At 46.3% G+C, this 22,825-nt stretch overlaps 1 protein-coding gene across 2 annotated transcripts in view; it reads left to right on the top strand.

The window, feature by feature from the left end:
- Positions 1-9,881: 9,881 nt before the first annotated feature.
- Positions 9,882-22,825, top strand: part of Cd6 (CD6 molecule) — a 36,248-nt gene continuing 23,304 nt past the window's right edge. The window contains exon 1 of one of the 2 annotated variants that reach the window (XM_051193954.1): positions 9,882-10,073. In XM_051193954.1, coding sequence (XP_051049911.1) covers positions 10,013-10,073 — 61 coding nt within the window. In that variant the 5' untranslated portion in view covers positions 9,882-10,012. The remainder of the gene's footprint in view (positions 10,074-22,825) is intronic. The other variant, XM_051193953.1, reaches the window with a different exon arrangement.

Below are 22,825 nucleotides of genomic sequence, written 5' to 3'. Positions count from 1 at the left end.
AGGAAGACACTGAGGGACATCTATCTTCTGCCCAGGAAGCCACCCTTGGAGGAATTTCAGGGACTTTGGATGAGGCAGGAAGACACCAAGGGACATCTGCCCAGGGAGCCACCTTTGGAGGAATTTCAGGATTCTTCAACACTAACAAGGTTGGTGACACTGGGTTCAGACCCATATGGAGCATTTGGTGGCTGCGATATCCTTTCATAGACCCAGAGACAGCCCAGTAGGAGTGGGGAAGGGAGGTGGGCGGTGACTGGACCCTGGATTCTGAGCCCCAGGGTCCCCCACTGCCTGTGCCAAGGGAAGCGCTCACATGCCCTCTGCATTGAGAAAGCAGCCCAGGGGAAGGAAGTGGCGCCATATGGGGCACTGACCTCAGACTCAATCACAGTCACCCCCTTACTCAAACCCCTCTGGCGTCATGTAGGAGAATAAAGAAAAGCCCGTCACACCCTGACCTACAAGCTACACTGTCCTCTGACTGCATCTCAACCCACTGTGTGGTCTGGGGCCTTTCTGTTTGTCTCCCAGGCTAAGCCACTGGCTGGCTTTGCTGCCTTACTTTGCTGTTACCTGTCCGAATAGACTCTTGCTCCAGCCCTTTGTGTGGCTACTTTCTCTTTATTTAGGCATCTGTAGAAAACTCTCTCCCAGAGGCCTTCCCACGTAGTGTGAGGCTAGCAGCTGCCCAACTGGATTTTCACCATCACACTGTCAAGTTCAGCCTCTGTGGCTTAGTTACTGTTTTGTGCTCTGCCCACATACTATTAGACCAGGCATCTTTGAGAACCTTTTGTCGTTCATTTTGAGTACTTCTCGGTGCTTAACGATGGCAGCTGTTTATTAAGTATTGGTTGAATAAATGAATCAGAATAGGAGCAGCTTAAGCAGCAGCATTTGCAAGAACAAAATCAGAAAGCTAAAATAAACAGCCTTGCCAAAACCAGAGTCACCGTAAAACCCATGGGCTTTAAACTTCCGTGTGTGTGTGTGTGTGTGTGTGTGTGTGTGTGTGTGTGTGTGTGTAATTTCATTTTACTATTTGTTTGCTTGTAAATGCATATGTATATACATATATAATTTTTATTTTATGTGCATTGGTGTTTTCTCTGCATGTATGTCTGTGTGAGGGTGTCAGATCCTTTGGAACTAGAGCTACAGACAGTTCTGTGGATGCTGGGAATTGAACCCAGGTCTTTTGGAAGAGCAGCCAGTACTCTTAACTCTCCAGCCTGTTTGCTTGGTTTTTGAGGCAAGGTCTCATGTGGACTAGGTTGGCCTGGAACTCACTATGTAGCCAAGATGAGATGACCTTGAACTTCTGTTCTTTCCTCTACCTCCAGGGTGCTGGGATTGTAGGTGTGTGTTACCATATCCAATGTATGTAGTGCTGGTGACTAAACCCTGGTCTTTGGGCATGCTAGGCTAGCACTCTATAAATTGAGCTACATCCCCAGCCTGTTTTTTTCCCCCAATCATTTTTTTAAAGATGTATTTATTTTTATTTTATGTACATGGATGTTTTACCTGCATGTCACATGCATACATGTATGTATGTGTACATGTATATACACCACATGAGTACCTTGTCCTCTCACAGGTCTGAAGAGGGTGTCAGATCCACTGGAGCTGGAGTTATAGAGAGCTATGAGCTACCATGTAGGTTTTAGGAACCCAACCTGGGTTCTCTGGGAAAGTGGCCAGTGCTCTTAAACTCTAAGCCATCTCTCCAGCCCTTCAGCCCAGTTTTAGACATTTTATATCAGGGGAGAAGCTCAGCTGTGACAGAGGAGAGTCCATGGAAACACAAGGCTCAGGGATTGGTTGTCAGAAAGGGGTGGGGTTGCTCTGTGATTTTGCTTTTCACTGTAGGGAGGGACAATATACTTTAGTTAAGACAGGTAGAGATAAGGCTGGGGGTGATGGTATATACCATAAACCCTAGCACTCAGGAGGCAGATTTCTATGAGTTCATGGATGACCTGGCCTACATAGCAAGTTCCAGGCCAGTTGGAACTACATAGTGAGGCATGGTCTCAAATTAAATTAAATAGGCAAAGACAGGGACAGAAAAGGCTATCCCTAACAAGACACTTCTGTTGTAGAATATTCCTTTACACTGTGTGAAGATGTGTCACTGTGATTGGTTTAATAAAAGCTAAATGGCCAAAAGCTAGGAAAGAGGTATATCAGGGACTTCTGGACAGAGAGCTCTGGGAAGAAAAAAGGCTGAGTCACCACTAGAACAAGACATGCAGGAGGAGAGGCAAAAGCCATGAGTCACGTGTCAATACATAGACCAATAGAAATGGGTTAATTTAAGTTATAAGAGCTAGTGGGACAAGCCTAAGCTATAGGCTGAGTTTTCATAATTAATAAGTCTCTGTGTTATTTTTTGTGAGCTGGTGGTCCCTCCAAAAAATCCACCGACACAACTCTGTTGTATAAGATTAGCTGAAGATGTGATCTATTTGTCCATGCTGTGAAATATTTGTTTAATGATTCAAGGATGTATGCATTTTTATTTATTTATTTTTGTTGAGACAGGGTCTCTCTGTGTAGCTTTGGAGCCTGTCCTGGAACTAGCTCTGTAGACCAGGCTGACCTCAGACTCACAAAGATCTTCGAGCCTCTGTCTCCAGAGTGATGGGATTAAAGGTGTGAACTACCATTGCCTGGCTATGTTGTATTGTTTTATGTTGTCTTTGGTTAACTTTGTGAAGCTGTGTTACTCTGCCTGTCTAAAACACCTGATTGGTCTAATAAAGAGATGAACGGCCAATAGCAAGGCAGGAGAGAGGATAGGCAGGGCTGCCAGTCAGAGAGAATAAATAGAAAGAACAAAAGAGAAGAGGGAGAAAAGGAGGAGAGGAGGGTGGGAGGGGCCAGTCACTCAGTCAGACATGGAATGGGAAGGAAAGCAAAGATACACAGAAACGGAAAAAGGTGTAAGTCCAGAGGCAAAATGTAGATGGGATAATTTAAGAAAAGCTGGCTAGAAACAAGCCAAGCTAGGATTGGGCAAGTAAGAGAATGCATTTGTTTGCTTTGTAGGCATAGAGCAAGCTTCAGAAAGTTTATCTCCCTTCCCACCACCCCGAGAGCCAGATGTTTCTCTAACCCAGTGGAACAGAGCCCACGGCTCAGAGCCTACCAGCTAGAACTCAAGCAGAGCTTTTCCAGGGGCAGCAATGAATTAACAGTTACATCAGCTCTTGTCACAGTGACAAAACACCTGATCTGGAAACTTTTTTTTTTTTTTTTTTTTTTTTTTTTTTTGTTTTTCGAGACAAGGTTTCTCTGTGTGGCTTTGGAGCCCGTCCTGGCACTCACTCTGTAGACCAGGCTGGCCTCAAACTCACAGAGATTTGCCTGCCTCTGCCTCCTGAGTGCTGGGATTAAAGGTGTGCACCACCAACACCCAGCCAAGGTCTGGGAACTTTTAAGGAGAAAAAGTTTACACTTTGTCAGTGGGTTTAGTCTATAACTCCTTGGCCCAGCTGCTTGGGGCCTGTGGTGAGTTGGGACTGCATGGCTGGGAGCTTGCCGGAAAGTGTGGCAGTTGGGAATCAGAGAGTGAAACGGGAAGGGCCTACTATCCCAATATCCCCTTCAAGGGAATTTTCTAGTTTCTTTCCACCAGGCCTCACTTCCTGAAAGTACTGTCAGTGCTGAGAAGCTCCACACAAGTACCAAGCAGTGGACACATGGGCTTTGGGAGAAAATCTTCAAACTGTGTACTGGCCACAGGGAGAGCGATAGTTTTTTTTAAATTTATTTATTTATTTATTATTTATTTTTTTATTTTTTTGGAGGCAGGGTTTCTCTGTGTAACAGTCCTGGCTGTCTCCTGGAACTCACTTTGTAGACCAGGCTGGCCTCAAACTCACTGAGATCTGACTGTCTCTGCCTCCTTAGTGCTAGCATTAAAGGTGTTCGTCACCACTGCCCGTCATAATTTTTAATTTTTATTCTCTTTTACAGTGTGTGTGTGCATGCGCAAGTGTGCACACTATCATGCCAGTGCTTATGGGGGCCAGAGGCATTGGAAACCCCTGGAGTCATAGTTACAGCTGGTTGTGAACCACTAGACATGATGCTGGGAGCTGAACCCAGGTCCTCTGGAAGAGTAATGCATGCTCCTAACCACTGAGCCATTTCTGCAGCTCCTGAGTTACTTTTTATTATATCCTGTTGTGAAGTGTGTGTCCTCCCTAACCTTGTAGAAAACTGGCAGCTGAGCCTACCCTCATTCTGAGACATACCCAGGGATCCCATCCACAAATCTCACTGATAGCTCTCAGCAGATGCCTTCTCCCACCATGTTAAGGCAATGGCGCTTCCAGCCTTGAGCTTTGTGCAGTTATGACTTCTCTACAATGGCAGACCCTCTGCAGCAGCAGGCCCTTCTGCAATAGCAGTCCCTGGAAAGGTTGTATCTTTCCAGTCATGTTCAGCACTGAGGTCATGGTGGAACGGCCCAGGTCCCTGCTGGGTTTTTGAACTAATCTGAACTCCATTGCTGAACCTTGGTGAAACCTTCCTGAGCCCACCCGGAGCTTCATCTCTTGCTCCACTCTTCTGTACTTCCTGGCTCACCCTGCCCTCTACTCAGCTTTGAGCTCCATTTCATCTGCATCTGGACTCAGGCGTTCCTCAATCCTAGAACTTTCCATGACTCATTACTATTGGTCCCGGTAGTCACCTTTTCCGAAAAGTCTCCCCTAATTTCTCTAGGGAGGTTGGGTTACCCCTCAGAGCCCCCATTATGATTCATGTCATACTATCTGTTCACCTGTCTATCTTTCCAGGGGATTAGAGGCTTTGGGGAACAGGGGTTATTTTTTTCTTTTTGTGCTTCAGCACCTGGCGACCTGCCCAGCACATGGTAGTTACAACCTGTCCAAGAGAGCAAACACTGGAGTTGACCAATTTGAAGACAGACACAGTCACAACCCTGAAGGTCAATCCCTAAAGTTTATTGTCTGAAAACTACAGGAGAACCACAGTCACATTAGAAATCTTTGTAAACATCAAAATGAGACAACCTAGCACTGTGGCTGGCATGTAAGAGTCAATACCATGTAATGGCCAATAAATGTCTGTCTTAGTTAAGGTTTCTATTGCTGTGAAGAGACACCATGACCACAGCAACTTTTATAAAGGAAAACATTTATTTGTGGTGGCAGCTTACAGTCCAGAGGTTTAGTCCATTATCATCATGGCAGGAAATGGAGGCGTGCAGGCAGATGTGGTGCTAGAGAAGGAGCTGAGAGTTCTTAATCTTGATTCACAAGCAACAGGAAGTGGTCTGTCTCACTAGGGATGGCTTGAGCGTATATGAGACCTTGAAGTCTACCACCTTCCCAGGAATGGTGCTATCCACAGTGGGCTGGACCCTCCTACTTCAATTCACAATCAAGACAGTCTCCTACAGACATGGGGGGAACAATCTGATCCAGGCAATTTGTCAACTGAGAATCCCTTCTCAGGAGAGTCTAGGCTGTGTCAAATAAACATTTAAAGCTGATTAGGACAGTCGCCTTCAATGCATACTCTCTATGTCCAGAAGACCTTTGTATGAGTTTCTTTTATTGTTGCTCATGACAAAATACCCCCCAAAAAATCAACTTAATGGGGGGGGGGTTTAGTGGTTTGAGGATACAGTTTGCCACATAGGGAAGGCAGGTGGCAGTTACTTTGTGTCTATTGTCAAGCAGAGAGAGAGATGGATTTTGGTGCTCAACTCCCTTTCTCCTTTTTATTGGGTTCCAGACACTAGCCTATAGAAGAGTGGTGTCCACATTTAGAGGGCCCTTTTCTGCTCAGTTAAATCTCTCTGGAAACACCCTCCTAGCCATACCCAGAGGTGTTTCCTAGATGAATGTAAATTCAGCCAAATTGACAGATTAAATCATCACAGTCTTCCACAAGGCTCTGCCTCTTTAATTTCCACCACCTTCCAACAGTGCCCTGAGCCAGGTGGCTCCTGGGGGACATTAAGAACCAGACAGCACAGACATATGTTGTGACCATTTAAAATGTCTCCAGGTTCAATGTTCCCGGAGGCAAAAGTCACCCTTGTAGAGGACTGATAGAGTAAATAAATATCTGCTGAATGGTGCCTAAAAATCTCTGATGTTTGAAGTCATCAAGTCTGTGGTCATTTGTTATGGAAACTAGAGAATGGCTGCAGAAGGGCTGGGCATCACTGGGTGTGGCTTCACCATTGAAAGTTGTGATCTAAGGTTCAAATGCACAGATGGGACATTATGGGGATGCAGACTGTCAGTACAAACACAACGGAGTAAGAGGTAGTTTATTATTTTTCTTTTTCTTTCTGTGTGTGTTATATAAAAAAAAGGCAATAAAATGCAGGAGTCAGATACAGAGGGAAACGCTGAGAGATCACAGAGCAAGCCACAGCACACCTCACCTCCTAAGCATCTCAGCAGAGAAGAGAGCGATTCCCTGTTTCTCGATGCTTATATCCTGTTCTGTCCAGCTACAACCTTACTGTCTGTCTGTACAGACCTCCAGACCTCTGTAGTTAGCTAGGGGCAAGCTCCGTTCTCAACCCCAGACAGGCTTTATTTGTGCAAGAAAGATATCACCACATATCCCCCTTTTTTGTCTAAAACTTTTAAAAAAGGTTATTAGTAATATGAGAATAGTCAGTAGAGCATGGGACTCTTAATCTCAGGGTCGTAGGTTCATGCCTCACGCACAGTTTTGTTGCTGGCAATTCTTTCCTGTCAGCCTGCTTCCACAGATGCCTCAACCCCAAATAAATACACGGATGCCATATTAGTTAAAAATTGTTGCCTGGTGGCTTTGGTTTCTTATTGGCTAGCTCTGTCTTAATTATTAACCCATAACTACTAATCTATGTATTTCCATGTGGTCTTGGCTTACTGAAGAATGCCAGGACCTGCTACTCCTTTCGCAGCCCACATAGCGTCTCTATGGTGGGCCCTCTGCCTACCTTTCCCAGAATTCTCCTCGTCCTCCTCCAGCCTACCTTCCTGTTTCATTGGCCAGGCCGTGCTTTATTTATCAACCAATAAGAGAAACATTTATACAGAAGGACATCCCCCATCAGTGTTATGCATGCTGTAGGCATGTATAGGAGCACATGTGTGTATGATTGTTCATGCATGTGAAGGATCAAGGTTGATATTGGGAATCACTTTCCATGGTTCTTATTCCTTGAGACAGTGTCTCTCCATCAAACCCAGAGCTCACCAATATGGCTAATCTTAACAGCCGGCTTTCTCTGAGATCTTATGATTCTGTCTACCAAGGCTGAAATTACAAGCAGGTTGACACCATCACCCAACATTTATAGTGTGTTCTGAGCATCCAAACTCAGATGTTCATATTTGCATAAGAAAGTTCATTCTTCAGCCAAATTTTAGTGACCATGGCTGAGGAACAGAGACTGAAGGCACCGCAAATAACAAGTTCCAGCCTGGAAACAAGTCTATGAAATTTTCAAATTTTCGCATCTTACAGCTTCCTGCTCTGAGCTTAAAGCCCAGGATGCATGAGCTGTTTATAATGTATCATATTCTTCAAGCCACAGCAACACTTGCCCCCTGCTGTCCTGCTCCATGCCAGGATCACTCTCCCCGCTACTCTGTACCCACCTCTACCACTGAAACCTATCTCTCTTTTCTATTCAATTTTTTTTTGTTTGTCTTCCCTGTTTTCATTTGGATTTAGAGAAAAATTCCTTTCCATTTCTAGTTTTGGATCCACTGATTTATTTTTAAGTGTGTGTGTGTGTGTGTGTGTGTGTGTGAGAGAGAGAGAGAGAGAGAGAGAGAGAGAGAGAGAGAGAGACAGACAGACAGACAGACAGACAGAGACAGACAGAGAGGGGGGGAGAGGGAGAGAGAGAGAGAGAGAGCACGTGCCTGTCTGCCTGTGCTCATTAACGTGTGGAGATCAGAGGTCAGAAATCAGAGGGAAACTTGTAGAAGTCGGTTCTCTCCTACCATGTGATGAGTTCCAGGGACTGAACTCTCAGGCTTGGCAACAAGCACCTTTACTCACTGAGCCGTCTCACACCTACTGTGGATTGTATGCTTCATGAAGGCAGGGAAGTTGTTTCATCTCTTCTTTTCCCGTGGAGTGATTCCGAGATCGCACACTCCCAAGACTGGCGATAAGTGGAGTGGAATCTGGAAACCTGACGAAGCAGCATATGCCCACGGGCCCCTTGTGCTGTCAGAGACCCTCCACTAGAGGGTGCCCTTAGCTGATGCCAGAACCCGTTCCCGCCCCTCTCTTCCTCTGGGCTGGGCGGGGTCTCACTGTGGGAGGAGCCTGACTCACTTTGTCTTCCCAAGGTGCCATCAAATGTTCTCTCAGCCTGTGGGAGAAATCCTCTCCATTACACAAGTGAAGGAAAGGAGCTAGAAAGGAAGAAGTAAGCACCAGGAAATGTCATTCGTATGGAGCAAGACTGGAATTGGGAACCAGTCCCGTTCTAGACCCCAGGGTTCCGCTTAGAGAGCCAAATTACCCATTCCCTCGTTCTTTAAACAAAATTTATTTAGCAACTACTGTGTTCCAAGGGGAGCACATTGGTGAGCTAAACACATGCAGTCCCAGCCTCTTCCCAAGCACAATTTACCATCTCCCAGGCAGTCTGGTCCTCTCCAGCCAGTCCAGCTCTTTCTTCCTGAATCTTTTCCTTACTCAACAGCCTCTCCCCATGGCCACCTGCTGAAAACCCACTCACGTCTTGCCCATCTCTTATGATATAAACAGCCAGTTCTCAAAGGTGGGGCTCAGATCCTGTACCACCTCTGTGCAGCACCCACCTGGGATGGGCCACATGCAGGTGGGGGGGGGTCCTACTCTAAGACCATCTACTCTTTGGGTTTTCCTTTGGCCCTTTCCTCTCCAAAGTGCATTCCAGGACTGGGGAGATAACTCAGTGGTGTGCCATAGAAGCTCCAGAGCCAGAACTCAGATCTTCAGAACCTTTGTAAAAAGGCCAGTAGGTATGGCAGAACGGCCTCCTGCAATACCAGGGCTTGAGAGGCCTCGATGGGACCTCCAGGATAAACTGGCTAGCTAGACTAATGGAATTGTGAGCTCTGTGTTCAGTGAGAGACCCAACCTCAATAAGTAAGATGGAAAACAACTGAAGAAGACTCCCAGCATTAGCTTTAAGCATACACACATACAAACACACACACACACACACACACACACACACACACACACACGAAAAATAAAAGTGAATTAAAACCCTATCCTCTGTATCTCTAGTGCATGAACAGATTTCGGGAGCCCATTCCCCACGGAGGAATACTCCCTTAGCCTAGAGACTAGGCCCTACCCAAAGGACTTGACAGATTTTGATGATCCCTCATGGAAGGCCTCACTCTCCCTGGGGAGTGGATGGGTGATGGGATGGGGGACCAGTAGGGGGAATGGGAGGATGGGAAGGAGAGGGATCTGTGATCGATATGTAAAATAAAAAAAATATTAAATAATAATAATAATAAATATAATAATAAAGACCCTATTCTCTTGCCTCTTAGTCACCACATCCTTCACACAAACCTTGGAACTTAACTTCATGAGAGCTGGATTCTGTGGGAGGGGTACCAGGGGGTCATGAAGTCTCTGGAATGAGCTGTCTCTTGTTTCAAGGGAACAAGGCACAGCCTCTTGGTCTTTCTTGGAAGACCCCCGGGGGTGTGCACATTGGGCACTTGACTCTGTGACTCTGTTGGGGTTCACATGGGTTGGTGGGCTTACGGCAGGCAGCTTGGGCTCCCCGCCCCACCTCCGTAACAACAGCCTGGCTTCCTGGAGACCAAAACCACAAGCAGAAAGTAGAGGTGTGAGATACTCACAGGCTGGGCCTGTGTAGGAGAGAGTGTGTGCGCAGCACAGAGGACACCGGGAACACAAAGGGCAACACTGGACAGCCGCCTCCCGCACCACGATGGCTCTTCCTGCAGGCAGGCGTGCGTAGCGGCCGGAGATGGCACCAGACATGTGGCTCTTCTTTGGAATCGCTGGATTGCTGGCAGCAGCTCTCTCAGGTAGATCTCTTCTGCCACCTCCTACCACTTTTTCCAGAGGATCTGGGCCCTGTCAGCTTGGCACCCTGCTAGCTGTTTCCTTGTGGCCACCTTTGTAGAGTCTTTTACGCTAAGACCATCCTGGTGTGACAACACCTTGGGGCTTGAGATGACACGAGAGCCCCTTAAGGGACCAGAACTGGCTGGATGCTGCTGTCATCCTAAAAGGCCTCCTGGGGGTGAGATGAATGAGTTTGGGGTCTGACTAGGGTCTGGGTCTGAGGAGGGAGTCATAGCACCCACCCATGGGCTCAGGAAGCACCCCCCTCCCGCATATGCCGTCTTAGCATCTCACAGGAAGGAAGGAACCACTCCTTTGTGAAGCAGGACCAACCGACAACAGTATTTTCCACATTAAGCCCCAGGGTAGGGTTCACCCAGGCCAGAGGCAGAACCCAGGGATACCCAGGGGATCTCTGTCTGTCATTTTTGGTGATTTCAGTTCATCTTCTTGGATTAGTTGAGACACAAATGATCAGGAGAGCTCTTGAGGTCTGGAGCTGAGGTATCCTTGCCTCCTGGGCCAGGGTTCTGGAGGAAAGGCCTGGGGTCATCAGACACTTGTGAGATGCCATAGAGTGTGGATGCCAAGCTAGCTGGAACAGGCAATAGCCCAGAGACTCGAGAGTCCCAACACGTGCTGGGCCTTACATTTGGGTGGGGGGTTGGGAGAGATGATACAGAAACAAGCTTATGGCCTAAGTAAGGAGTCAGGTCTGTCCTACAGCAGGGAACCCAGGCAGAGGGGCAGAGATATCAGGCTGGCTGGGAGACTGTGAGCACTTGCGGATTTCTAAAGGACTGTGTCCTCTCTGTCTGAATCCAAAGCCACATTCTCCATGCTCCCTGGTGTCAGACAGGCTTGCGGAAAGTTATTTTGCTCTAGAAGTGGGACCCTCGTGTCTTGGCTGTCCTTTCTTGAGCAGCTGTTTGCAAAGTACTTGCTCTAGGGGTTCAGCTGCCTTCTGCCCAGGCTGACTGAAACTGCTAAGAGTTCTCCTGTCTCTTCCTGTCCACTAGCTGCTATCCCTGCCCTTCCTAAGAGCCTGGCACAGGCTCAGAATCAAGTCCTAAAGGGAAAGGACAGCTGACCCCCCAGACTGGGGCTTCAAACAACCAGCTCCTTCTATTTCCACCGCTTCCCAGTAGTACTGAGGGCTGGAACTGAGCCCTTTGTGCTGAGGCTAATGAGTGGCTGGTTCTTGGTCTGAGAAGATGGGTGCAGGTGATGCCCACAGGAAGGCTAGACCTCAGCACCAGGCAGGCTCCAGAGAGCCTACCCTTAGGTATGTGAGTGATCCAAGCTTTGCTTGGTTCTATTCTGAGGGTCAGAGGTTGGCCGATGCTGGCTTTCTTAAGAGCCACAGGCCTCTTCCAAGACCTGGTACCTGGTTCCAGCCAGCCCCTGCCAAGGTCTGAATGTGACTGGGTGCCCTCTGCTTAGAGACACAGACCCTCTGGTTCATGATCTTACTCCCTGTTGCCTGGGCTCAGTTCCGTGCCTCAGTGTCCTGACCATGTAAGGGGGAAAGAGACTGAGATAGAGAACTAAAAGCCCCCGACTACAGGGAAGACAGGGTTATGAAACTGTAGTTTTACCTACTGTTGCTTCTGATTCACCAAGGGCCTGAGCACCAATCCTGCCCTGATCCTCAAATTCCTGGTTAGAGGGTAAAGTCTTTTGTGACCTGAAAACGCAGTTTGTAATTATTTTAAAATAATAGAACTTCGGGTTAGTGATGCCACTCAGTGACAGAGCATTTTTCTAGGGTGTGCAAGGTGCCCACTTTGACACCAAGCACCACAAATACAGAAATGGTTTAATTTTTAAAAATCAATCTATCTTTCCCTACTTAAAACTATGAATTTTGTCTTATTTGTAAACTTGATTATTTCAAGGTGCCCTTGAGCCAATCTGGTTGATGAGAGCAGGTTCTTTAAATAATAAATGCCCCTTATTAATTCCAGCTAATTAATTTTCTCAGCTTTGTGCTGTCCAATATGGCGGCCTCTGTGTTACTTCCATTTGAGATGCCTCAGTGCAAAGTGCAAAACAAGCTCTGAAGATGAGTTAAAATATTATTTTATAAATATATATATATATATATATATATGCATATATATACACATGTAGTGTGTTTGTGCATGTGCATGTACACTAGTGAATGGCACAGCACACATGGAGGTCAGAGAACAACTTTTAGGAACTGATTTTCTCCTTCTGACATGTGGGTCTCTGGAATGGAACTCGGGTTGCAGTTGGCCATGAGCACCTTTGCCCATTGAACCATCTTTCCAGTCCATCTTTGATATCCTAAACTGAAATTAGGAATTGAAGGATTATAATATTCACACTCACCCCTCACTGACCTCCAGTCCTTGCAGGTCCTAGGCAAAAGTGTTCGGTTGGGAGTGAAACTCTCAGACCCAAGAATCCCTTTTCTTCTACAGCAGAGAACAAAGTCTTCCCAAGGAAGGGTGCTTTTATACCCAAGTAAAGTGACCATGAAGGTCTAAATATTCTAATGATATTGGCAGATATTATCCAATCATCTTGAATTTTGGAATTAAACTTCCAACTGAAAGCAGTTGCTCCATCTCGAGCATGGGCTCTGAGGGCCACATGTTCTCAAATATCACAAACACAGGATTTTTACACATCAATGCACAGAATTTGACCCAACTTTCACTTTGTGCACCTCTGGGTTCTACGTATTTGATTAGGTATGTTTTGTAAAGTCTAGTCTCCCAGGAAGGGTGTGCTGGAGACTGGGCCTTTCTCAAGCAGAGAGAATTTGCTATGTTGGTAGATTCAGTTGAGGTCGGCTTTTTTGTCAAAATAGAAGGTGTGATTCTTCTGTGCTACTAATGGCCATGCTGTGTCCTTTGTCCTCCAACTGGGCAGTCCTTTGACCCACAGTTTCTGAATGCGAGGGACACAAACCTAATCCACTATGTCTGTGTCCTCACCTGAGCAACTAAAACACATCACGTGTCCACTCATCCTTCCATTCCACGTCACATCTCCCTGCCTGCAGCTCACAGACGCCCCAGGGACACAGGACAAGCTTCCACATCATCTGGTTTCTTGTGTTGTATGGCCACAGGTGAAAACTGATAGGGACAGTTGGCATGGCTGTTACAACAGCGGCCATCCCACGTGGTAGAGCTGGCACATTTAGGCAGATATAGATTGTTTCAGAGTGATCTGAGAGGACAGAGATACTTTGCCGACAGTTCCCATGCTCGTTCTGGGTTTGCCAAGACCTTCGTTGCCCACACCAGCCTCATTTCCTTACAAGAAAGTTCATGATACAGCCAGGGCCTGGCTGCTAGACTGTAAGGCAAAACAACACAAAACAAAAATCCAAGCTTTCCCCCAAGACAAGAAAGAATAAGAAACTGTTGGTGAAATAGTTCGGCCAAGTCTGGTGACCCGAATTAGATCCCTGGGAATAAATGATGGAAGGAGAGAACCGATTTACACAACTTGTTCTCTGACCTCCGTGTGTATATCGTACCATGGCACATCTATATACTACATGAGAGAGAGAGAGAGAGAGAGAGAGAGAGAGAGAGACGAAGGAAGAGAGAAAGAATGAAAAGGAAAGGAAAGAGGGAGGGAGGGAAGGAGGAATGAAGGAAGGAAGGAAGGAAGGAAGGAAGGAAGGAAGGAAGGAAGGAAGGAAGGAAAGAAGGAAGGAATACTGAGTCAGTGAGCCAATGAGCAACTCCGCTGATTAGGACAGGGCTGGTAGGTTTGACAGAAGAAGACCAGGTCACCTTCTCATGCCCAGACAACAGACTGAAGCCACAAATGTCAATGCCTGTGCCAGGCCCGAGGCTTGCATTAAAGAGCCCCTGCAAACTGTCAATCCCAGATCGCTAGTGTCCTCCAGCTCTCCACCCCTTAACCCTTCTTAGACAATGTTTTAAAGTGCTTATTAGTAGAAGAGAATCCACACGGCTCACAGGGAAAGCTGCTGGGAAGCACCTGAGCATGCTATCAGTAAAAACAAATGTGGTGGAAATAAAAAGATGTCACTAGCCACTAGCCACTAGCCACTAGCCATATGCTTTGCTACACTCTTTCCTTCAAAGGGAGGGTTGTGGATGCCAGAGCCATGACAGGCTGCTGGAGGAACAACTCAGTGGTAATAGTGTTGAGGTGGCAGCCAACAAAGCCGCTGTGCAAACTTCTGGGTATGGACTTGTTCTTTGGAAACACTGATCAAACAAAGGGTGGGGTGGGGTGCTTGGGCCTATACCCCTTTGACAAGACTCAATCTGAGGAAGCTTCTCAGCTGCCTGGAACATTCTGGATATAACTCCCATAGCAGGCAGTCCCATGGCACCTGGAGAAGCCCATGAATTCTCTGGTGAGCCTTAAAATAGGGATGACACCCTAACTCATGATCCCTGACCCAACTCTGGCTTGTGTTCATATGTAGGCCAGACGGTCCCTCAGCAGCCATCCGTCTACCTTGTTGAGAAAGCATCTTTGGCTGGCCTGGAACTCACACATTAGATTAGGGCAACTGGCCAGCTAGCTCCAAGGATCTGCTTGTCTTTCTACCCAATACTGGGACTATAATAAACACGTGCTCTGCACTCAGCTTCTTTTGTCCGAGGCCTGGGGATTGAAATCAGGTCTTTGTGCAGACTGAGCTGTTACTCAGTCATGGCTCCCTACCCTTCAGAGAGTTTGCCTGGCAGTTAAGATGAGCATCAGAACCAGGCAGGAAAGTGAAGTTCAAGAAGCACCAGGAGCCAAGGGGAAGCTTGCCTGGCAAGAGGTTTCATCTTGGCACATTTATTCTGTATTGAGCCTTGTGTTGGCATTAAGATACAAGATACAAAAGTCACTATGACAAAGGCCGGGAAACATACCTAGTGTGACCACAGATACAAGCCAATGAACTATAACAGCCTCCCATTGCTAGCAACTCCTACTTTCTAAGTCTCACCTTAGATGTTTATCCTTTCCTGTCCTCATAATTCTGGGGCAATTCCCCACCATCCCCATTTTAGAGGTTGGGAAATCGAGGCTCAGGAGATTATGTAATTTGTCTCAGTGGTGGCTAATGCTAAATTTAAGAAAAAAAAAATCATATCTGGGACTGGGGAGATGGCTCAGTAGGTAAAGTACTTACCTTGTAAGCAAGAAGATTTGCATTTGATCTCCAGAACACATGTTAAAAAACAAAAGCCTGGCACCATAGTAGGCGATCGTAATCCCAGGGGAGGCAGTGACTTGTGGATCCCTGAGGTGCGATAGTCAGCCAACCCTGCCAGCATGGTACAATTCAAGCCAGTGAGAGATCCTACTCCATGCAATGTTAACTGTTGACACACTGAGGAAAATACTAGGTGTCTTGGGCCTCACAGCTGCTTTGACGGGGGATGATGTGGCTAAGGCATGGGACAGCAGAGGAGGAACAAAGCATGGCCCAGGTTTCCGCCCGCCATTTTGTAAGTTTGGTAGCCTGGCAACCTCCTGCCTGAAAATGGCTCCTAACAAGGGTTGATAGAGTAGCTGATAAACTATTGAGCAAGCTATGGGGCTAGGCCTGGCACATCTGAGACCCTGGGGATAGATAGGGTCGTCTCCATAGGAGAGCAACCTCTTACTTTCCTCTTCAAAAGACCCAGCTCCTGGGTCTCCACAACTGTTCATGATAGGGGATAGTAAAAGGTTCAGCCTCCATGTCTTCAGGCCACTCCTGACCTCCCTCCCAATCCTGGCCTGGCTGGTTTCTCTAGACACTGACAACAGATGCCCAAGCGGTCTATGTGGGACTGAAGGCATGCATGGGCTGATGGGGAGTGGGGGCAGGCTGGGAGAGGAGAAGACACAGAGCTGGGGCCTCTTCTGAGCACCCCTGCCCTCAGTTAGGAGTCATCTGTCATTGTCTGGGTCAGGAGGATATAGGAGAAGTTGCTGTATCTTCGAAACTGGGGGCAAAGCTGAGCAGGGACCTGCCCCATTTACAGAAGAGCAAACTGATACAAAGAGCCAGCATCAGTTCCTGAAAGACCTGGTCACCAGCTCACCCACACTAGCTGCCTCTTCCTCAGTGGGGTTAGGAGGAAGGGTTTTATTTGCACGACAATATGCTTTTAGCTGGGGTGTGTTTACCTCTTCCTGGAGGGAGAGCCTGGGGATGACTTAGGGCTAGGGCAGAGGTAACAGTGCACTATTGGGCCGCCAGTAACCCAGTTCTTACCCCCACTCATTGCTCTAGCCTTCTCTGTCTTCTTTCTGGACACAGAGTTAAGTTCCTTGGAGAATCTTCTATCCAGATGAGACTCTGGACATCCAATGACATCTAAACTTGAGGAAATCCAGAGTGGCCAGATAATGGCTCTTAATTGCCAGAGAAGGAAAGTGAACGGCAGAGTGGGACCTGAGGTGCCCCAGATCAGGGTGAGAAGGCAGCTCGACAGGTCCACCCTCCCTTCTGTCCTTCCCTCTCCCTCACTCTCTTCTCCTTGTAAATTTTATCATGGCCATTTAATTTGAAACTTACTGAGACGTTTCACGCGTAACACAAAGAGTTCCCATGAGTTCTTCACCCAGACTCCCAACCATTTGGGCATCTCATTTGCTTTACCATTTTCTCTCAAAGTGGATTTTTTGTTATCTGTTACTGTTTTCATAGCTACCTGAGAGCTGGTTGTTGACATACTGTCTCTTTCCCCCTAAATATTCTAATATGTCTTAGTTTTGTCTTTTAGGTTACATTGTTGTTGCATTGTGTTTTTGAGACAGAGTCTCAGAATCTGACCGTGTTGCCAGGTTGGACTCAAGTACATTTCCCAAGTAGCTAGAAGTACACTCATGTGCCATCATGCACAACATTAAGGGTTTTATTTACTGTAAGAATTTCAGACATATATACAATGAAATATGGCCACATACACCCTCCATTCCCTCGCCTAATTCCCTTTCCCCCCAGCACCTCCCCCTCCTAACTTCCTGACCCCCCTTTTATAACCTGATAAATTCAATTAGTGCTGCTCACATGTGCATGGGTGTGGGGTCATCCACTGTAGTGTGGGGAAGCTACAATAACCACACCCTAAAGTCATCAACTGCCAACAGTTCCTCAGCAAGGGTTAGGGCCTGGGGACACCTCTCCCATCTGTATAAGAATATTGCCTGGCTTCATCTAGAGTTTATAACTGCAGCTACTGTGTATATAACTACGGTGTACTTAACTGTGTATATAAACTGATAACTATGGCTATGTGCAATAGCTGTGTCACATTCACAGCGTCCTTCCTCACCCTCTAGCTCTTCCATTTTTTTCTCCTTCCTCTTCTAAGATGTCCCCTGAACCGTGTGTGTGTGTGTGTGTGTGTGTGTGTGTGTGTTAAAAATGTCCCATTTGGGGTTGGATACTTGAGTTTTGGCGGGGAAAGACATTCTCTTACATAATGACAGTGCATTTTCCAAAAACCAGGAAATTATCATTGGCACATTACTTACTCTCTAGACTTTACTCAGACTCTGCAGTCAGTCCAGTAATATCCAGAAGAAAATTCTATGAGGCTCTCGTGTCTCTTCTCTCTCACCTCGAACGATTTACCAGCTTTTTCTTTCTCTTTCATGACATCGCTCTTCTTGAAGCACACAGAACAACGTCCCTTATCTGGTTAGTCTGGTGAATGGATAGATTTGAGTCATGCCTCCTTGAGCAAGGATGTCACAGGTCAATGTGTATTCACCCGAGTGGCTCCCTCTCAGGAAGCCCATGGGATGGACGGTCCCTTCGTTGTTAGCCTAGCTGATGACTTTTTACTGGGTTTCTCTCTTAGAATTTTCTCGTTCTTCTCTGGGATTAAAGGGAACCTTGTCGGTAGATTCTTAGAGAATGTACATATAAATATTCTGGTCCCCCTCAGACCTTTGCCCACTCATTGTAACATGGATGACCCTTGCCCAAATCAGTTACTATAATTATGCTTACCAGTCTGTGATCTCAAAACACCATCATTCCTTCTGTATTTATCATTACGGACTTGGTTTTCTTAGCTGCCTCAGTGGCTGAGATCTTGTTGGCTTGGTGCTTGGAAGGCTGGTAGGAGTGTTTGAAATGGATGCTGGAATTTGCCCTCAGGGGAGCTTCTGATGGCTGCTACATTGCCCTGCCTAAGATGTTGGAGTTTGGCTCAGCAACTCTCTGCCACTATGGGGAGTTCTCCTTCAGCTTGTTGGGACTCTAATATTACGAGTTGGATACTTTTTAAGCCACAGAAATTATGGAAGAAAGCTAAATAAACACATTTTAAAAAATGTATCATTCCAGAAAATAATGCACACAGGAAAAGGGATAAAGCGGCCTGGGTTAGAGATGTATGTGAGAGCTCCAAGGACATCTGAGCATGTGTGGATGCCCATGTCTGTGGATGCTGACATCAGGGAGGAAGTCATTCCAGACAAAGGGAATAGCTGTGAGACCTGATGTCAAAGAAGAGATCACAGGGATGTGAGGGAGAGGAGCTGGGGTCAGAGAGGTTAGCATGGGTCACAGAACCTGGGGTTTAGAATCAACCTCAGGGGAAGTGGGAAATCAGAATTTAACATATGATATATTCATACATATGCACCAAAACACTGAAAACAAAGGGGTCAGTAAACAGTTTGCCACCAAGCCTGAGTGGGCCCTCTCTCACTTGAAAAGTGGTAGATATCGAAGACTGGTAACACTTCGTTGAGATTTTTTTGTCTTATTGTTGCTTGTGACTGTGTGTGTGTGTGTGTGTGTGTGTGTGTGTGTGCGCGCGCGCGCATGTTCACACGTGCACATGTGCTAGCCAACCACAGTATGTGTGTGTAGAGGTCAGAGAACAACCTGCAGGAGTCCATTCTTCCTTCCACTATGTGGGTTCTGGGGCTCAAACTCAGGTTGTCAGGCTCGGCAGCTAGCACCTTCACCAGCTAAGCCATCTAGACCGCCTCAGATTTTTCTTAAAGGATTGGACAGTTGTGTAATTTGCTTACTATGCAATTCGGTGCCGTTTTAATCTTTTATCTTAAATCGTCTTCTGAACCAAATCTGCTGTGGGAAAGTTTCACTAACTGATGGGAGCAGTAGTGGGTAGAGGCAGATGGGATGGTGGGGAGGGGACGGTGCTGTGAGGGACAGAAACACAGTTTACAGTCAGTGCTGGTTGGTAGCCAAGGCAGTGAGTGCCTCTAGCTCCTTCAGCCAGACTCCAGCGGGTCCAACCCATCCTTTGATAATAGAGAAACCGAAGCTATAGAAAGGATCTGGGACTTCTTACCCAAGGCAGCTGGCCTCTCACCACTCTCATCCAATTCTACTGAAAATTCAGAAACAATGTAAACATTAGTCATATTTATTGTAAAAAAAGTTGTAACAACCACATTAAAAAAAAAAAAAAAGAATTGCAAAGAAGACAGGAGTCTCACCCAGCACCTTCACACAGCCCACTCTTTGTCCTTGAAGAAGGGAGTTTTTAGTTCTCAGAAGCACAGGAGGTTTTGACCGATCAGCACTTAGGTGGGGGTGCTGAGTAGGCCTGTGTTAGCACACAGATTCTGTGGTCCTCAAACAACACTGAACTCTATCTCTTCTGGGCAAATCTGAGAAAACCCCCAACCTCTCTCAGGTAAAATGAGTGCAGCCAGTGGATCAGTCCCTCCACTCTGGGGCGGTGACCGACCCTATGGCTCCCTACAGGCTTCTAGATAATATTTACTCACCAGCATCTGTGAGACAGGTTTGGCTTTAGCCATATCAACACAGTCACAAAACTCAGGCTTTAGAAGGACTTGCTGGTTTGTAAGCTCTACAAGCACCCAGAAGTAAAGGAGGGTGCGTCTCTCCATCTTTCTGGCTCCTTTCCTCCCTCCTAGAATTTTCTAGAATTCTAGGCTCCTCTCACAAAGCGGCAGTTGAATTTCTGTTATAGATGAGTGTCTATGAATGTAAAGGTGGGTGATATACTGTCTTGGGGTTAAGTGGCAAAGTCCCAAAGTCTAGGTGAGGCCAATAAAAGACATTTATTTTCACACAGCCCTGGAGGTTTGAATTACGTCCAGGATCACGATGTCAGACTCTGGGGTTCTTGAAGAGGGCTTTGAGGGGGCATCTGTCCCTACTTCCTTGCTTCTGGAGATTTGTGTCCATCTTGGGTGTTCCTTTGGCTTGTAGAAACATCACTATAGGGCTGAGAATGTAGCTCAGTTGGTAAACTGCTTTCTTTGCATGCAATATGTCTTAGGTTCAATCCACAGCACTGAACAAACTAGGCATGGGTGGTATACATTGTATTCCTAGCACTCAGAGGTGGAGGGGGGAGACTAAGAGTTCAAGGCCATTCTCAGTTACATTGAGTTCAAGGGCAGCCTGGCTTCAGGAGACCCTGTCTCAGAAAACAAACAAAACAAAAGGAAAAATAAAACTCTAGTCTCTGCCTTCACCCTAAATAGCCTTTTCTCTAGGCACTATACCTGTGTTGTTTCATGAAGACATCGGCAATATTAGATTAGAAACTATCCCACAGACCTCATTTTTGCTTGATGAACTTTGTAAACACTTTATAGTTATTTATTTATTCATTTATTGGGGAGGGCGTTGAGACAGGGTTTCTCTGTGTAACAGCTTTGGCTATCCTGGAACTGGCTGTGTAGGCCAGACTGGCCTCAAACTCACAGAGATCCACCTGCCTCTACCTTACAATTAAAGGTGTGTGCCACCACTGTTGGCTTAAACACTTTATTTTTAAATAAGGTCACATTCTGGGGTGGTTGGAGTTAAGATTTCAGCATTTATTTTTCATTGTAAAAATATCACACATGCTGGGCAGTGGTGGAGCTCACCTTTGATCCCAGCACTCAGGAGGCAGAGACAGGCAGATCTCTGTGAATTCAAGGCCAGCCTGGTCTAGAGTATGAGTTCCAGGACAGCCAAGTTAACACTGAGAACCCCTATCTCAAAAACAACAATAAAAGTAAACAAAGAAAAAAAATCATACAATGGACAAACAAACAACAACAAACCAGAAGAACAAAAATGGATAATTATATCACTTCTGTGTGTTAGAATAATACTTACATTTTCCCCCAAAGACAAAGTTTCTCTGTACAGCAGCCCTAGTTGTCCTGAAACTCACTTTGTAGACCAGGCTGGCCTTGAACTCACAGATCCACCTACCTCTGCCTCCCAAATGCTGGAATTAAAGGCGTGCGCCACCACACCTTGTTAGTCACATGTTTTTGTTAGCTTCAAAATAACTACATTTCATCATGGCATTTGAACAATTTTTTAATTATTTTAATTTTATGTGTTTGAATATTTACTTGAGTATATGTATGTGCAAGTGTGGTACTCTGAGGCTGGAAGAGGACTCCAGGTTTCCTGGAACTGGAGTTACAGATAGTTCTAGCTGCCATGTGAGTGCTGGGAACCAAACCCAAACACTCTTTAAGAACAGCAAGTTCTCCTAACCATGGAACCATCTCTTCAGCCCTTCATTATGGCACTTAAAAAAAAAAAAGCTTGCTGTTGTTTCTGGCTTCTCCCCCCACCCCTATGCCTCAATAGCTTTCCTTCTACTTGTATATCAACCCATCGTTCCCCTCTAGTGGTCTCCTCTCTAATCTAGTCTACAGAGTCTTTATCCATCTCACAACTTCCTCTCTCTCTCTCTCTCTCTCTCTCTCTCTCTCTCTCTGTGTGTGTGTGTGTGTGTGTGTGTGTGTGTGTACAAACTAAACGTGTGGTTTCTCTATGAACCTGGGCCACCTCACTGAACAAAGTCTTCTCCAGTTCTTCCTCTTTTCCTGAAAATTTCATAATTTTGTTTTTGTTAATAGCTGAGTGGCAATTCCATTGTGAATATACACTGGGTGCCCATTAGTCACAGAGATCCACCTGCCTCTGCCTCCAAGATGCTAGGATTAAAGGTGTGTGCCTCTACTTTTAATTTTTTTTGAGGAACCTCCCTACTGATTTTCATAATGGTTATGCTAGTTGATGCCCTCACCAGCCGTGAATGAGGGTGGCTCTTTCCACACTTGACTTGGACTTTTAAAAGTCATCATGACGCATATACCGTCCATGATGGAATGTCTCAGTAGGAGACAGGGAAGTCACTGGAACCACTTATATTCATACTTCAGTAGCAAAATATAGGATTCTTCATACCATAGAAGATAAAGATCACAAATGGCTTCTTAGGTCAGGTCTCACCACCAACAGAGTTATGAAAGCAATTTTTATGAGCATCAGATATGCAGTACAGTTGTGTAAGGATGTCTCCAGGATAGTTGTTAAGGCAAACCCTGAGTGACTGAGCTCTCTTTCACTGCTTGACACCCCTCGGACAGAGGTTAGGTTGACAAAACCTACTGAGGGTCAAAAACAGAAACAAGGGATTTGAACCTATCTCAGTCTGGCTCTTTAGAACATCTCAAGCTGTGGTGCTGTCCTCGCTCTCCCAAGACCTCCAGAATTAAAAATTGCATACTGGGTAGGAGGTGCCATGAACAAAGGCCTGGAGATAGGATGGGGCTAGTGTGTTGGACTAGACTCAAGAGAGCAAAGTGAAGAAGGAAACTGTCTAGAGCTTGGCTGTTTGTACAGGCTGAGCTGGCTTCTGTAGGCTGGAGGGGGCCAAGGTTGAAACTGCTAGGCTGGGTATCACCTCCTGGGCCTGCCCCCACCCACTAGCTTGAGTGG

The sequence above is a fragment of the Phodopus roborovskii genome, unplaced genomic scaffold, assembly GCF_943737965.1.
Source record: "Phodopus roborovskii unplaced genomic scaffold, PHOROB, whole genome shotgun sequence".
Lineage (NCBI taxonomy): Eukaryota > Metazoa > Chordata > Mammalia > Rodentia > Cricetidae > Phodopus > Phodopus roborovskii.
The sequence above is the reverse complement of the archived record's forward strand: the minus strand, read 5'-3'. Positions and strand labels throughout refer to the sequence as shown.